General features: G+C 40.0%; 2 protein-coding genes across 2 annotated transcripts in view; one reads left to right on the plus strand and one right to left on the minus strand.

Moving 5' to 3' along the window:
* RTN4IP1 (reticulon 4 interacting protein 1) overlaps positions 1 to 15,473 on the minus strand; it is an 87,426-nt gene that overhangs the window by 24,178 nt on the left and 47,775 nt on the right. The gene's annotated exons all lie outside the window — the stretch shown is intronic.
* On the plus strand, positions 68 to 14,029 carry QRSL1 (glutaminyl-tRNA amidotransferase subunit QRSL1). Its single transcript, XM_066315205.1, has 11 exons — positions 68 to 140; positions 374 to 533; positions 1,802 to 1,900; positions 2,903 to 2,999; positions 4,701 to 4,877; positions 7,108 to 7,283; positions 7,390 to 7,502; positions 9,044 to 9,236; positions 9,617 to 9,734; positions 12,891 to 13,096; positions 13,571 to 14,029. The coding sequence occupies exons 1-11, from the start codon at positions 117 to 119 to the stop codon at positions 13,780 to 13,782; spliced, it is 1,575 nt and encodes a 524-aa protein (XP_066171302.1). The 5' UTR covers positions 68 to 116; the 3' UTR covers positions 13,783 to 14,029.

Raw genomic sequence — 15,473 nt, forward strand, 5'->3', positions numbered from 1 at the left:
CCCGCCAATGGTGCCGCGCGGTGTTGGGGCAAGATGGCGGCGCGCAGCCGCTGCGGCGGGAGAGGAGTTCGTGTCCCTCGGCGGGCGTGAGGAGGCGGCGACGGGCAGGGAGAGCCATGCTGCGCGCCTCTCTCCGACAGGTGAGTGCGTCTGTCCGCCTGCTGGGGATGGCGAGGAGCGGGGCGGGGGTGCCGAGGAGCGGGGCGGGTTCGCAAGGTGACCGGGGTGCCCTGGCGTCCCCCGTCCCCAGGGCGGCCCGGGAGAGCGCTTCCCGTGGGCTCCTTCCCTCAGCCGGAATGGCGCTTTCTTCCCATACACGCTCCGGCGCGGCCTGTGTCACCTGGCTGCCCTGACAGACGGGCTTCGCTCTCAGGTGTCGGCGGCGTTGAAGGAAGGACGAGTCACTCCCACGGAGCTCTGCCAGCGATGCCTGGCCCTCATCAAAAGCACCAAGTTTCTGAATGCATACATTACCGTAGCGGAAGAGACCGCTTTGAAGCAGGCTGAAGAATCAGAGGAAAGGTATAAAAGAGGTATGTTGGTTTGTAAGTAATGCCAGTCCTTTAAAAGCTGCTGTGGAGGAGCTGTCTGTGTTAGACGAAGCACCTTTACTTTTTGAAGGGTGTGTTTTGGCTCGTTTCACTGTTGAGGGATGAGGCTCACGATAGAGATTTCCGTGAGTGCTCGTGAATGTGCACTTGGCACTCAGGAGAATATTTAGTCCAAAAAGCAGAGGGAAAACCTGGACCAAACGAGGCACTGCAGGTTAAATAGGTTCTCTGCCTCTTGGACGGCACTGCTACTTGGTGTGTCTGCTTCTTTCCCTCAGCAGTTAATTTGGAATGTGTCGCCAGCAGGTACCACGGATAGGCAAATGCAGTGGTCATTCACAGGCTCCAGACTGGGACAGGCAAACAGCTGGCACAACCTGTCGAGTATTTAATTAAAAAAGCAAATTAAAATAAAGCCGCATCACTAACTGTAGTTATTAATTGGAGAACAGAACAGCTTTCCGTCCTGTTACCTGCAGCATTTAGAAGATGGCCATCCTCATTTTGCTTTGTGCTTTAAGAAGGGCAGGAAAGTTACATTTTTACCTGATACAGTACATGTTATCCTTCCTGGGTGACACTTGTTGTCCTCTGGCAGCTTAATAAAATTGGCAGCCAGGTTGTTTTCCTTCCTGATGCAGATGTAGGCCTTCTAGTTTGGGGGTTGTTTTTTGTTTGTTTGTTTTGTGGGGGTTTGGTTGGTTGGTTGGTTTGGGTTTTTTTGTTTCATTTGGGAGGTTTTTTTGGTGTTATTTGTTGGCTTGGGGGTTTTTTGATGGTGGATAATCAATTACTTAGGAAGGATTTTCTCTGCTTCAGTGATTTTTCAGGTGATATCTACTGTGTATGTCAGGTAGGCAGAGTTTATGGCTCCCAGCCTAGTGATGGAGCGGATTTAGCAGCACCTATGGCTGAAATAAGCACTGTGGGGTCACATTGGAGGAGGTGTGTGCTCCTTTGGGATAGCCAGCCTGGATGGAAGCAGCTGCCTGTCTGAAGAGCTTAGACATGTTCACAGAGCTCTGCTCTGTGAGGCCAGGTCTGGTTAGGGCAGAGTGCTCAATGCTTGAGTTGGAATGGAAGTTGGTTCTTGAAAATGGAACAGACAACCATCAAATGCCAAGTGGAAAGCAATCTTACTTCCAAGAACCACCCAAAGGGACATGTAAAACAAACAGTAATTGAATAGAACGTTATATATAGCACGCTTTGCTTTAATCTCTGCTGTTTTACAATCATTCCTAATGCAGGTCAGCCACTGGGCATTCTAGATGGAATTCCTATTGCTGTAAAAGACAATTTTAATACAGCTGGCATTGAGACAACATGTGCATCAAATATGCTAAAAGGTACAGTAAAGCTTTTAAAGTAAAATCAGATCTTTTGTTCTTTAGAGGGTTTTTGGACTGGAGTCTCCCAGAAATCCAAGTATTTTCCAAAAATGAGCTGGAGTCATTTGAGGAAATACATTTATCCTATTTCACTAGCCGAGTTTGTCTAGTATTACAGATGGATCTTTTTCTAAGCACATTATCTATTTATATTTGTATGCATTTAACAACAGTTAGTATAAAAATGCATATACTACAATAAAATGGTTCTAAAATTTGCATTTTCCTTCACATTGCTTTTAGATCTAGAGGAGTGCAGTCAGTACTGTTCTGCCTAATGAAATCCAAAGAGAGTCCTGTTTTGTTGTTGTTGCTCTGTTTATAATTATTGCCTTAAATAGTTTTTTTCACATGGCTGTAGGAGAAGTAGATGTCAACAGTCGCAACATACAATCACGTTCTGTATTGCTTTGAAGGCATTTTTTTTAATTTCCTAAACTCACTGTTTCTATTAACAAGTCAAGAATGTTTTCAAGGCATTACAATGTTTTTATAGTAAAAGCAAAAGTAGGAGACATTTCTTATATCTGTTTTATTCTGCACAAAGTAAAACTTTATATTTATCCTTGTGGAAGATAGCAGAAATAAATTAGCAGACCTCTAATTTGATGGGGTTTTTTTAATACGGGAAGAAACAAAATATTGCATCACTGTTGTAAAGATTGTTGTATTACCTGAGATGCTTTTCCTTAAAGCACATTCTCAGACCTGTTGTGATTGATTGCAATGGGTGTTAGGAGTGATGTCCTTGTTCCTGATGAAAGTGGGAGTGGAGAAGCCCCTGTCATCATTCACAAAGTAAATTGGTCACTACCTGAGGTCTCGTGTCACTGTCATAGTTCTCATCCTAGGTTATGTAAGATCTGAGTGGTAATGACAACTTCAAAATGTTCAGGGTAGCTACTTGTAAAAATTATATGCATCTCGCCAGTTGCTCTTAATCGTTCTGATTGTTTTCAGGTTATATTTCTCCTTACAATGCTACAGTCGTTCAGAAATTACTGGATCACGGAGCTGTGCTTTTAGGTAAAACAAACCTCGACGAATTTGCAATGGGGTGAGTGATGTTTATTATTTTTAATGTGTTGATTTTACACAAAATAACATGCACACCATCTGTTCCAATCTACCTCTAATCCTTAACTCCTGTTTCTGTGAGGTGAGACAATACTGAATGCTTACTGGAAGGGTGCACAGTGCTGCATGAACTTCTCTCTGAGTGTTTATAGTGTTGTGTAAATGATACAGACGCTGAGTTTTGTGAACATCGTGTTCAAATGTAGCTGTGCTTGAGAGGCAGGAAGTGGTTCAGCTCTTGCAAAAGGCCAAGGACAAGTGGCCTTCTTGAAGATTCAGTAGTGTGTTAATAGAATTGGTTACAACACAGTTAATTGCTGCCTTTTCCTCTCTCCTTGCTGGTGGCTTTTTGCCCTTAGGTAATTGTTACCTTGCCCCCAGTGGCAGTCACTGCCTCTGCCAGTCAGCCACTGGGGTAATTTATATGGGTGCTCCCTGACTTGCTGCAGATAGGCTAATCAAGACCAAGGCCTTTAAGTTGTCTAAGCTAATGCTGGTGAGCATTGAAAAATGCTCCTACAAATTGATTTTTCCACAAATCAGAGAAGGCAGGCAAGGTGTAGCAGAGGACAGCATTGGGCTGTTAGGGATGGGAATTACTGCTAGGTTTGGAAGGGAATCTCTGGGGCTTTAGTTACCTGTGAAAAACAGTAAATGCTGTGTTTTGGTTTTATTGTACTTAAACCAAAGTCCAAGGTTTGACTGGAAATTCACACGGATGGGGTGGAAATGCTTCAACAATATTGCTTTGAATAAAGTAATTTTTGTGTAAAAACGCTATTCCTCAGAGGAAGAACAGGCAAAAAGCTTGGGAAAAACCTGATAATGCAGTATTAGAGCTGGTCTAAGTTCATTAAGCACAGGATTCTCCTAAGAAGCTTATCCAAATATGTGAATCTCATTCTGGTGTGTGCATGATCTGTGTTTGCATGATCTCTTGATCAAGGTGCAGGTCCAACTCTAAAGCAATGATGTCTCAATAAGGTTGGTTTTCATCTGCTGTCAGCTGCCTGTTCTGTCTGATGATTTAGCTGGTAACACTGACACCTTGCAGTCAAGGGCAGCATGGGGTAGAGGGCCTGAGGAAGAGGAAAGTATGCCCTGCCCCTGCTTGTGGGTGGCAGCTCACACTTAGGTGGCACAAGCTGACTGAAACCAGTTTCTGAGAAGCCAGTTTGGCATTCTGAACCAGTGAGCTGTGGCCTCTGCAGAGGGCTACAGGGTGAATAATAGTGTGGCATTTCAGAGAAATGCATGTTCCTGGCATTGTGGAGATTTTTCTCCACCTCTAGCTGCATGTTTTTCCTCACAAGTGTGATCTTGCATCAGTGTGGGGCTGGAAAAACAGAATACCTTAGTTTTGAAAGAGGTGTGCTCCTGTACTTCTACATAGCTTAAATCTGTTTTGTGTCTTTGTGGCTTTGTTTGTTTCAGTGGCATTAGCAGAGGTTAGAAAGAAGGTACTAGTTCAGGTTCTGTGTCAGAAACTGATGAACAGCTATAAACTTTACACTTGTATGCAATGTTGTAGAAGTTGACTATATAAGGATTTACATACATCAGTCTTCTTGAGTTGAAATTGAATTTGCAAGGATGATGAGGAATTGGATTTTGAAAATTACATTGGTGAATATAGTGTGTCACTTGTCACTTCTTTCTGTATTTGTCCTTACTATATTAGATCTGGGAGTACAGATGGAGTGTTTGGACCAGTCAGAAATCCCTGGAGTTACTCAAAACAGTACAAGGAAAAGTCTGTCCCAAAATCCCTTTCTGAGGACGAAGAGTCAGACTGGGTAATAACAGGAGGGAGCTCAGGAGGCAGTGCAGCTGCTGTGTCGTCCTTCACGTGTTTTGCGTAAGAGGCTTTTACTTTCCCTAAATGTCTCAAAATCGGCTGGAATGTTTTAATTTTATCATTTTCTCATAAGCTTGTATGAAATAGGAGGGTTATTGGCACTGGCATGTAAAAATTTATTTCAGCATCCCCAGGTTATTCACAGCATATCATGAAGCCAGAAGTAATCCACGCAGGCAAATTTAGATTTTACTTATTTCAGTGGTATGACCACTTGGCACTGTGTGAAATGAAATTATGATGGCAGCAAAGCAGGGACAGTTTTACTCTTATTCCCACATAATCTCTTAAAAAGCTTTACAGGGTTTGTGATACATCCTCTTCCTCACTAATTGCATTACACAAATACACACTGAAAATGTATCCCTTAATTTGTAACAGTATAAAACTCTTTCCTCCACTCTTTTGTTTTTATAGCATAGTTATGTAATAGTACATGAGATTTGGGACCTAAAAGCTTTTAAATCCCTTTTTTAACAAAAGAGTACAGAGTACTTACTACACAGATACTTAAAGACTTCCCTCTTTTTAAGTTAGAAGACAGTTTTAGTGTTGGGGCTTTTTTAAGGCAAGTGTGTGTTTATGGCTGTTTTGGAGTTTTTTTCCTAAAGGAATTTAAACGAGATGGATTTTTTTTCAGTAGTAATTATTAACAGTATGGAATAGCAGCACACTATTTAGCAAATCAGTTGTCTATGCTGTCTTCCCCATCTGAATGTTAAAACTGATCACTAACCTTCACACTTTGCATTTTATGCAATTTTTAGAGCTACATGTTGGAGCATGTTTTATAGAAGATTATTTCAGTTGTGCTCTTAATTGGAAGGTGTTTAAAAATGCTCTTTAATTACTTTAGCCTTGTTTACCCATAGACTACATTACAAGCATCTATTTTGTTGTTAAAATATTCTTGCTAATGTTGATTACAACTTTTTTTAATTACTTTTTTAAATTCTATATCTCTTCATCTCCTTACCCTTTACTGGGATGTAACCTATTCAGCATTTTAATACTGTTGAAACTGAACTCTGTGCAGCCATTCCCAAGGACTGCTGGTCCTCATCCTGAGCCAGAAAGGGCTGATCCTGAGAAGGTCTGGCACCTTTTCTTGTCTTGCTGGACTCCCATTTTGCTCTACTCAGCACTTTGTCAGATCAGGGAGATTTTTTTGTCTAGCTATTTTATGGCATATCACTTATTGTATATCCATCCTATTAGTGTCTTTCAAGCACCAGGAATGCTGCCAGTCTTTGCATTTTCAATTTGAGATTTGGATGTCCAAAAATGCTATAAAATTGATGGTGATTTTACATCAACACAAAGGCTTTGAAAAAAATTCCCCTTCAGGAAAGTCAGTTGAATTGGTTCAGCCATTTCAGAAACAAATGGCTATGGGAAAAGTTATATACTCACTTCAATATAAATGATACCTGTTTCTGAGGTTTTAATTGGTTTTGGCAAAGATTTGAATGAAAACTGCTTTTTCTTTTTAATGCTGCTTGAGTTAAATTTATTAAAAACAAGAGAATAGCATGTTTCATTTCAATACAATTTTTGAAATAAAAATTTCAAGTTAGAAAGAACAAGGTTTCACATGTGAATAAGAAAAAAGAAATTCAACATAACAACAATAATAATAATAATATACTGTGATTTAATTGTACCTAAACTACTGTTAACTGAGAGTTCTGATCAATGTTTGTGGATTTGGGAAACAGGAAAAAGACCTTTCCAAAGTATGCCCCCTCTTATTAGGGGCAAGAACTGTCGCTCTTCATTTTTATCCTGGAAAATGCTGATTCATGGTACATTGGCTATCCAACAAATAAGATATCAGTGTTGAAAATTGTTCCTTGAATTGCATGAGATGTATCAGTTGGAGTCCACAGTATTGAAACAGATCACAGTATTGGAACAGAGAAGGCAGAAGAAGATATTCGGGGGCATTTTCAGATGATCTGAATTCTATCTGTCTGCCTCTGAATTCTATCAGTCTGCTTTGTGAAGAAAGCTGGACTCTCCTAATTGCAAATTAGAGATCCTAAGAAAAATCAGAGAGCAAATGAAAAATAGACATAGAGAGCAGACTGGAATTTAGGCTGTGCGATTATGACTTCTGATCCAGAAGAATTCACAGAGTTTTAAATCCATGCGTCTGAAAGCCACACATTCTTAAGATTTGGAGATGTTCTGAATTATCTTACTAATGATGATCCTTTTGAAACCATAGAGCCTTAGGGTCAGACACAGGAGGATCTACCCGAAACCCTGCTGCTCACTGTGGTGTTGTAGGTTTAAAGCCAACATATGGACTGATCTCTCGCCATGGTCTCATTCCTCTAGTGAACTCCATGGATGTGCCAGGAATCCTCACCAGATGCGTGGATGATGCAGCAGTTTTGTTAGGTATTACTATGTCATACATCTTTGTTCAGAACATTTCCTCAAAGCAAACTGAATTCTGACTAACTAATGTACATTTTCCTGGTCTTCACGTGTTGTCATGTTTCAGGTTCACTTGCTGGACATGATCCTAAGGACTCTACCACAATTCAGGATGACTTTATGCCATTTGAACTACCTAATTTGACTGATGTCAGCAAGCTTTCAATAGGAATTCCAAAGGTAACATTTAAATCCTGTTAACGGTTATGGACAGGAATAACAAATAAAAGACACATAACAAAAAAAAAATACTTGTGTCTTGCCCACCACCTCCCAATCTCTTGTGATTTGAAACAGTGAAGACAGTAAAAGCAGCTCCTGGAAAAGAACAGGATGTGTGTGCTCTGTTGCCTGTCCAGGCAATTTGGAGTAAGCATACACTAATGCAACATCTAAAACATGTCATTGTGGTGGGAAGCACTTGTCAGGAACTTCAGGGGAAATGGGGAGCCTCAGTTCTTGGTTCTCTCTGTTGCTTTTTCATTAGTCCACTCTGTAACCTCAAACAAGTTGCTCTTGGTGCCTTCCCACGCAGTGAGCTTGGTACTGGTTTGTGCAGAGCTTTGAGATGCTTGACTAAATCGCACTGTGTTAATATAGAGCAGAATTTTAAAGGCAATTGAATGGCACAAGGAGCTGTGATTTGCAGAGTTCTAATAAGAACTGAAAGACATCTGTAATTTGGCATCTGATGTATGCAATTCAATCGTGTTTGTAACTATAAGAGTACTTGAAATTTAGGAACACGGTTTGGGACTTCAGCCTATTTTTAATTTAATAAAAGCTCTGCCTTCAAAGCGACACAATGTAAGTAACATTTATTAATTGGATTCTCAGTGTTGGAGCCTAAGCTAGAACAGGCATACCAAAAGTTTTAATTTGGTAAGCAGAGATGTCCACTGATCAATTACTCACAATCTGTGAAATGGAAAAATTACATGCCTAGAAAATTAATCAGCTGCATACTGTTTCAATCTTGATAAGTCTAAAATGGTAATATTGTTTAATTTTTCCTATCCTTTGGACATTTTTTTCTACTGCTACAGGTTATTTTAAGTAGATACATGTATACATTAAACATGGTCATAGCTACTCAGAAATCAGTCAGTATTATGACCCTTATGATATTACGGGTTAGAACTAAAGCAAGTATCTTCAAAAATAGGGAATTTTAATAGAATATCAATAATTTGGCTGCAAAATAGGAATGTAGGTAATCTAAGTCTGCTTCCAGCCCCTTGATTGTAGTTCTTCTCTGGTGGGTGGTTTTGTTTCACCAAGGTGTGCCAGTTGCCACTGATAGTGCTGTGACCATTTCTTTTTATCTTTCCTGCTTTCAACAACCTTAGTTTTAGGATTTAGACCTGAAGAATTTCTACCTGTGACTGCAGAGCAGTGCAGTTCAGTCTTGGTAAATAAATAAGGGGATAGCTGGCAAATTACACCCTCAGAACAAACTGCTGAAATTCCATGAGCTGTGATACATATGTTGATCCTACTGAGACTAACGTAATACCCTAAAGAAGACTGAATCCTGTTAATTCAATACTCCTTGATTGTATAGAATTTAGTAAATGCAAAAAGCTTTAATAAGTACTTTAAATCATACAGTGGGGGGATAATGGTTTCACTGTATTTTTAGCAAGGAGTATTTGTGTTTTGGTTGCTATTAGAAGTAAACTAGTGTGTAAAATACCTCCTCTTCTTGTTTTTCCTCTAAGGAATATGATGCACCAGGGCTGTCCAGTGAAATTCTGGCTCTCTGGTCAAAGGCTGCTGACCTGTTTAAGAATGCAGGTGCTAAAGTGGTTGAAGTGAGCTTACCACACACTCGTTACTCAATTGTCTGCTATCATGTGCTGTGCACAGCAGAAGTGGCATCAAATATGGCCAGGTTTGATGGACTGGAATATGGTAAGGCCTTCGAAAAAACTTTTCTTCCCAGACAGTAGAAACGTTGCTGGATGCCATGTAAAAGTGTTAGTTTTCATAGCTTTTCTTTTCGTGGTTGGATGCTTGATGTTATTTCTCCAAGATGAAATATAGTAAAAAACCTTGTGCAGATAAAAACGTGCAAAAAAAATACATAATATCTTTCACTACAAGGCATATGAGTGTTTGGGCTCAAAATCTGGCTTAGTATTTCCGTAATAAAACAGGAATATGTTTTGTTGTTTTTCCAGAACAGTAGTGTGTCCCACTGCAGCAAACAGTGACCTGTTGTACTACTATGACGTTATTAGATCTTAAGGATTACAATGAGCATTAATACCCAGAATGCCTTTTCCTCCTAGGCCATCGTTCTGACGTGAAGGATTCCACGGAAAGCATGTATGCTGCAACACGGCGAGAGGGCTTCAACGATGTCGTAAGGGGAAGGATTCTCTCAGGAAACTACTTCTTGTTGAAACAGTAAGCAGAACATCTTGAATTTCAGCTTTTCCAGGCTAATGAATTTTTGAGCCAATGGTAATTTCATCATGACATGAAAAATAAATTGTACTTACGCTAGTAGCTGTTTGTATTTTTATTATTGCTTTAGCTCTGTAATACCTAGTGAACTGTTAATAATGAACGAAAATGTTCCCTGAGTTCTTATCAGTGAGCCTCCTAAATTAAATAAGTAAAACAACTTAGTGATATTTTTTCCCCTACCAGAGCATTATTGGCATCCATTAGTAAAATTAGGCAGAAATCTACCCTATGGTATGACATTGAAATCATACTGAAGTCATTACTGTCCTAGTGTTAGAAGTTCTATAGCTGTTAATCTCATTAAAACTGCATAGAAAAAATGCTGGTACATTTTAGTGAGGTCTTCTAGAGAAAGCCAGAGACACGCCAATTAAATTAACTGCAGCTTTCTGCCTCAATGTCCAGGGAAAGAGAAGCATTGGCAGAAGTACTGAACTGAAGTCCTTACAGAAGCCAGGAATTTATCCAGCTCACATAGAGAAGCTGGTGCATGGATCAATTTTATGTTTTTAGTTTTCAGTCCTTATCCAGCAGTCCTAATTTATGCTAGTAGAAGTGCTGTTTTTCTCTGTCTGAATTTGTTCCGATACTAACAAAAATATTAGGCATGTAATCAGTCTTTGTAGTGCACTTGCTCAGAAAGAGCTCTGTCAGCAAGAGTATTCATCAGATGTGACTTCTAATTGCTCTCAGAGACAGGAATGTTGTCAGTCAGTCTGTAACAACCAGTTTTTATGGAATGCCGATACTCCTGCCAAGTGTGCTCCCTCTGCTTACAACTGTCCAGATCAGCTTTCCTAAGGCTGCTTCAAAATTCACGCAGTTAACTCTTCTGTGAAGGAATACACAATTAGCTTCCACTGGGATGGAACAGGAGCATTGTGTTCCTGTTCCACAGTAAATTACTCTTGAAGAACAGAGTGCAAGGTTCAGAAAGCATTCTTAAAGTAAGTAGTAGAGAAAACCCATCTGTGTCTCCTGCAAATGTTGCCTTTTACAGCTTATTTTTACTTTGCTTTTCAGAGTTTCAGAATGACTAGGTGATTATTCAGGAAGTTCTGTTTAACATCTTTAGAGACAACATGGACCAACAAGGGGATTAAAGTCCTCCCTCAGCAAGTTTGCAGACAGCTCCAATTTGAGCGGTAGTGTTAATCTGCAGGAGGGCTGGAGGGCTCTGCAGAGGGATCTGGACAGGCTGGATCAGTGGGCTGAGGCCAACTGTATGAGGTTCTACAATGCTGGGTCCTGCCCTTGGGTCACAACAACCCCAGACAGCACCACAGGCTGGGGCAGAGTGGCTGGAAAGCTGCCCAGGGAAAAAGGACGTGGGGGTGCTGGTCAACAGAACATGAGCCAGCTGTGCTCAGGTGGCCAAGAAGGCCAGTGGTACCCTAGCCTGGATCATCAAGGATGGTGTGGCCAGCAGGACCAGGGCAGGCATTTTCCCCTGTACCTGCACTGGTGAGGCCACACCTCAAATCCTGTGTTCAGTTTTGGGCCCCTTACTACAAGAAAGACATTGAGGTGCTAGAGTGTGGCCACAGAAGGACAACAGAGGTGGTGAAGGGTCTGGAGCACAAGTCTTATGAGGAGTGGCTGAAGGAGATTGGGGATGTTTAGCCTGGGAAAAAGGAGAGACCTTATCACTCTCACTGCAACTACCTGAAAAGAGGTTGTGGCCAGGTGGCAGTTACTGTCTTCTTCCAGGTAACAAGTGATAGGAGAAGAGGAAACAGCCTTATATTGCACCCTGTGAGGTTTACATTGGGTGTTAGAAAATGTCTTCACTGTAAGGGTTGTCAAGCATTGGAACAGGCTGTCAAAGGAAGTGGTGAACTCCTCATCCCTGAAGATATTTAAAAGATATGTAGATGTGGCTCTTAGGGACTTTCTGAAGTTAACAGCTAGGTTGATTTCCGAAGTGATTGTAGGAAAAGGTCTGATTCCCATTATATAATTTACTAACTTTAATCTGCTGTTAATTGGTTATAACCATTTTCATTGCTGTTTTTTGGAATCTTAGATCTTTAGACTACTCTAACACAGTGGGTTTAGGAAGTTGCAGTTGTTTTATCTGTAAACACTCTGGCATGTAGCAGTTGGTCATACACCACTCCATTTTTCTTTCACTTCACTTTTTTCTTCTTTCCCAAATAGCTGAGGGTTTAGATGACAGTTACTTTTGAAACTGAACTTCTCTGAATTTAAGGTTCCATATTTACTGGTTCTGCATATGAAGTTAAAAGGAATGACAGACATAAAGTTGACTAATGTGCTTTTGCTTCAGAGCTGCGTAAAGACAGAAATCCACAGACCACATGTTTACATGAGGGGGAAAATAAAGGGTAAAGATAAGGTCTTTGTGGCATTCTACAGAAAAGTATACTACAACCACATACGTAGTTTTAAATCCATTTGGAGTTCTGCACAGATGATGGGACTTTTTCATACACTTCAAGTATTTTGCTGGATTGAATCCTAAATGGTTAATTTCTGTTTTTCAGACCTGTGTAGTTCTGTATTTTCTAGACTTTGCTGTGCTGCCCTACAGGGAAATTAGGTTAAATACCATCTTTTCACCCAGAGGGTGGTTGAGCACTGGAACAGACTCCCCACGGCAGTGGTCATAGCACCAAGCCATTCTGAGTTGTGCTCTTAGGCACATTGTGTGGTCCTTGGGGTGTCCTGTACAGGGCCAGGAGTTGGACTCTATTTGATGGGTCCCCTTCCAACTCAGCATTTTCCATGGTTCTGTGAAATTCAATACACACTTTAGTTTCCAAATAGTCATAAAAGCATCGTTTTGATTTTTAGTTAATCAAAAAAAAACCCTGTTAATCAAAAAAAACCCTGAAGTAGGGTTTTGTTTTCCCTTCGCTTTTCTTCAGCTGTATACCCTCATCTCTTCCTTCTCTGACAGCTCCTCTGCTATGAGAGCATAAACATATATGTGGTGACTAAACTTCCAGTGCTAGTCAAAAGTTTATCCAAAAGGGTTACTGGGCTTGTCTTTTCCACAGTAACCAAAAAATAAAGTTCTTTTTTTTGGGAATTAAAGTGTCAGGCCTTTGTGTCCCTATTCCTTTCTAGAAACTATGAGAAGTACTTTGTCAAGGCACAGAAAGTGAGACGTCTCATTGCCAATGACTTTGTGAAGGTTTTCAGGAGTGGTGTTGATGTTTTGCTCACTCCCACCACTCTGAGTGATGCAGCACCATACACAGAATTCATCCAAGAAGACAACAGGACCCGCAGTGCTCAAGATGACATCCTGACACAGGCTGCAAACATGGCTGGTGAGTAGGGACAGGAACTCAGCTATGTTTTCCCCTGCCTAGTCATTTTAAATGTCCAGTCCCTTCAGGTATTTCACCTTCTCTCTAGAATCACAATATTTCACTCCCATGTCATAAGTCTTACAGGGGTAACTGGGTCTAAGGATAGTTTATTAAATGCTTGAAAATGTAAGAGTAGGTTTTAAAATAGGGCACCTTGCAGCTGAGTGTGAGCTGCAGGTAAGATGAATCTGTTCCAGAGACAGAAATCTCTCTCTAAGGAGAGCTGATTATCTTTTTCAGAGGATGCTGACTTCTTAAATCTCTCTAATTTAAATTTCTTGTGATCATCTAGCATTCAGTTCATTGAATCAAATTATTTTAGCTAGTCTTTTTTTTCTACATAGGGTTTTTTTTCTGATTCTTTTCGAATTGATACAGAAATTACTCTAAGGTTTAATAGTAAGTATTTGCATGTGTATTTTTTCCTTTCAGGACTGCCAGCCATAAACGTTCCTACAGCTCTTTCAGAGAGAGGCTTGCCAGTTGGGCTTCAGTTCATTGGACGTTCATTCCAGGAGAAGCAGCTTCTCACTGTAGCCAAATGGTTTGAAAAACAAGTCCAATTCCCAGTGATTCAACTAGAAGAAGTAAAGAGGCACGACAGTGGTGTCTTTCAGCATCAGAAATCTGCTTCTTTTTCGTAGCCTGAGACTTGCTAGTCAGAGCAAGAGCGCTGTGGAGATGGTCAAGAAATGAATTTCTGCAGTTAATTGTCTTTTGCAGAAATAATAATCTGTTTTAAGATGATGTTAGGCAGTAACACATGATGGAACCACGACAGCTTGTTACAGTGTAATTAAAGCAAAGTGAATCATTAAGTAAACATTATCATGTTATTAAGAACCATTTCTTACTGATACTAAAAACACCAAGTTGAAGTTGAGTATGTTATACCTGTGAAGCTGATTTTTTAATCTCCAGAGGGTGTGTAAGGTATCTTACCAATTAAAGAACTGACCTGAACTTTTGTGTGAAAACTTCATGGTTGCCAAAGGGCTTGGTTTCCTTCTGGAGTATAGACTTTTGTAATGACATCAACCAGACAAGCTCTGTTGGAACAAAGGTATCAAGGATCTGTTCACCAAGAGTTAAACACAAAAGAAAACAAGGAAATAACATAGAACCACAAAATCCTTTAGATTAGAAAAGGCTTTTAAGATCATCATGTCCAACCAGCACTACAAAGTTCACCACTCATATCCCTAATGCCACATTTACACCTCTGTTATGTGATGTTTACTAAGGTCAGTTATGAGAAAGCTAAATCACACCTGCATTTAGATACCTGTTTTATCAAAATTCAAGATGTGGAAATGTTAGTTCATTTCAAAAACTAAAAATACTCCCTACTTGTAGCTAACTTGTGCAGGAGGTGAAAATAACCTCTGGGTTTAGAAATAATGCAGATTACTCTGGTTACATTTGCCCAAGAATTACAGATATCTTCTGGGGAAAGATGTGTAGTAGTAGTACTTGAGTAGTTATTTTTTCTTTTTCCTTTGTCACTAGTCTTTATAATCAACACTTAAATACTTAAAAAGAGACCTTACTCAGTGTGACTTCCTGTAGGAATAATGCCTTCTATTCCTTCATGGACAGTCATTTAATACAATAGTAATTGAGACTGGATTTCCAAACCATCATCTTGTAGACTTACTACACAATTATTAACCTGTTTGAAATGTTGCAGTTTCCATTTCTTGATAGTTAAAATGTGAAGGATGAAGTTTGTAGAAGTTTTGCATTGGGGTCGGTCATAGTCTACAGCATGCAGAGATGTAAAAGGTGTAGAGGGAGGAAAATTACTGTGGTGGAATCTCCTATGGAAACGTAAAGAAATTTCCTGAATTACATCTTGTCATAGACAGTATTGTCACCCATATAAAAAAGAAAAACCTTGTTTCTAAAAATTGCAGATGAATTGGTGAATTTTCCATATTTCAAAGTGAGCATTTTTAATTTCTTTCTTGCTCAATTAAAATGGTGCACAAAAACCCCACATTTAAAAAGCTAAATTATATATTTAAAATACTCAAAATCAAGGTACAGCCTATTTGCAGGAACATTCTATCTAACTTTTTCCATAGAACAGTCTTTACGAAAATTGCTTTTTCTATTAGTTGATGATGATGAACTGAGAATCCTAATAAAATACTTTCACTGATGTCATGTTCAGTAATTTAGGTGTGCTGTAATCATGCAGGTATGTCTTACAGCAGCTTGCTAACCAGAGCTCTGGGTAAGGTTATCCAAGTTGCTGTACCCAGATAGATACTTAAAATAGCTGCTCTTTGATGTGCACATCCCAAACCCAGACCTACCACTTGCTGTTTCT

The sequence above is a fragment of the Sylvia atricapilla genome, chromosome 3 (genome assembly GCF_009819655.1).
Source record: "Sylvia atricapilla isolate bSylAtr1 chromosome 3, bSylAtr1.pri, whole genome shotgun sequence".
Taxonomy (NCBI): domain Eukaryota; kingdom Metazoa; phylum Chordata; class Aves; order Passeriformes; family Sylviidae; genus Sylvia; species Sylvia atricapilla.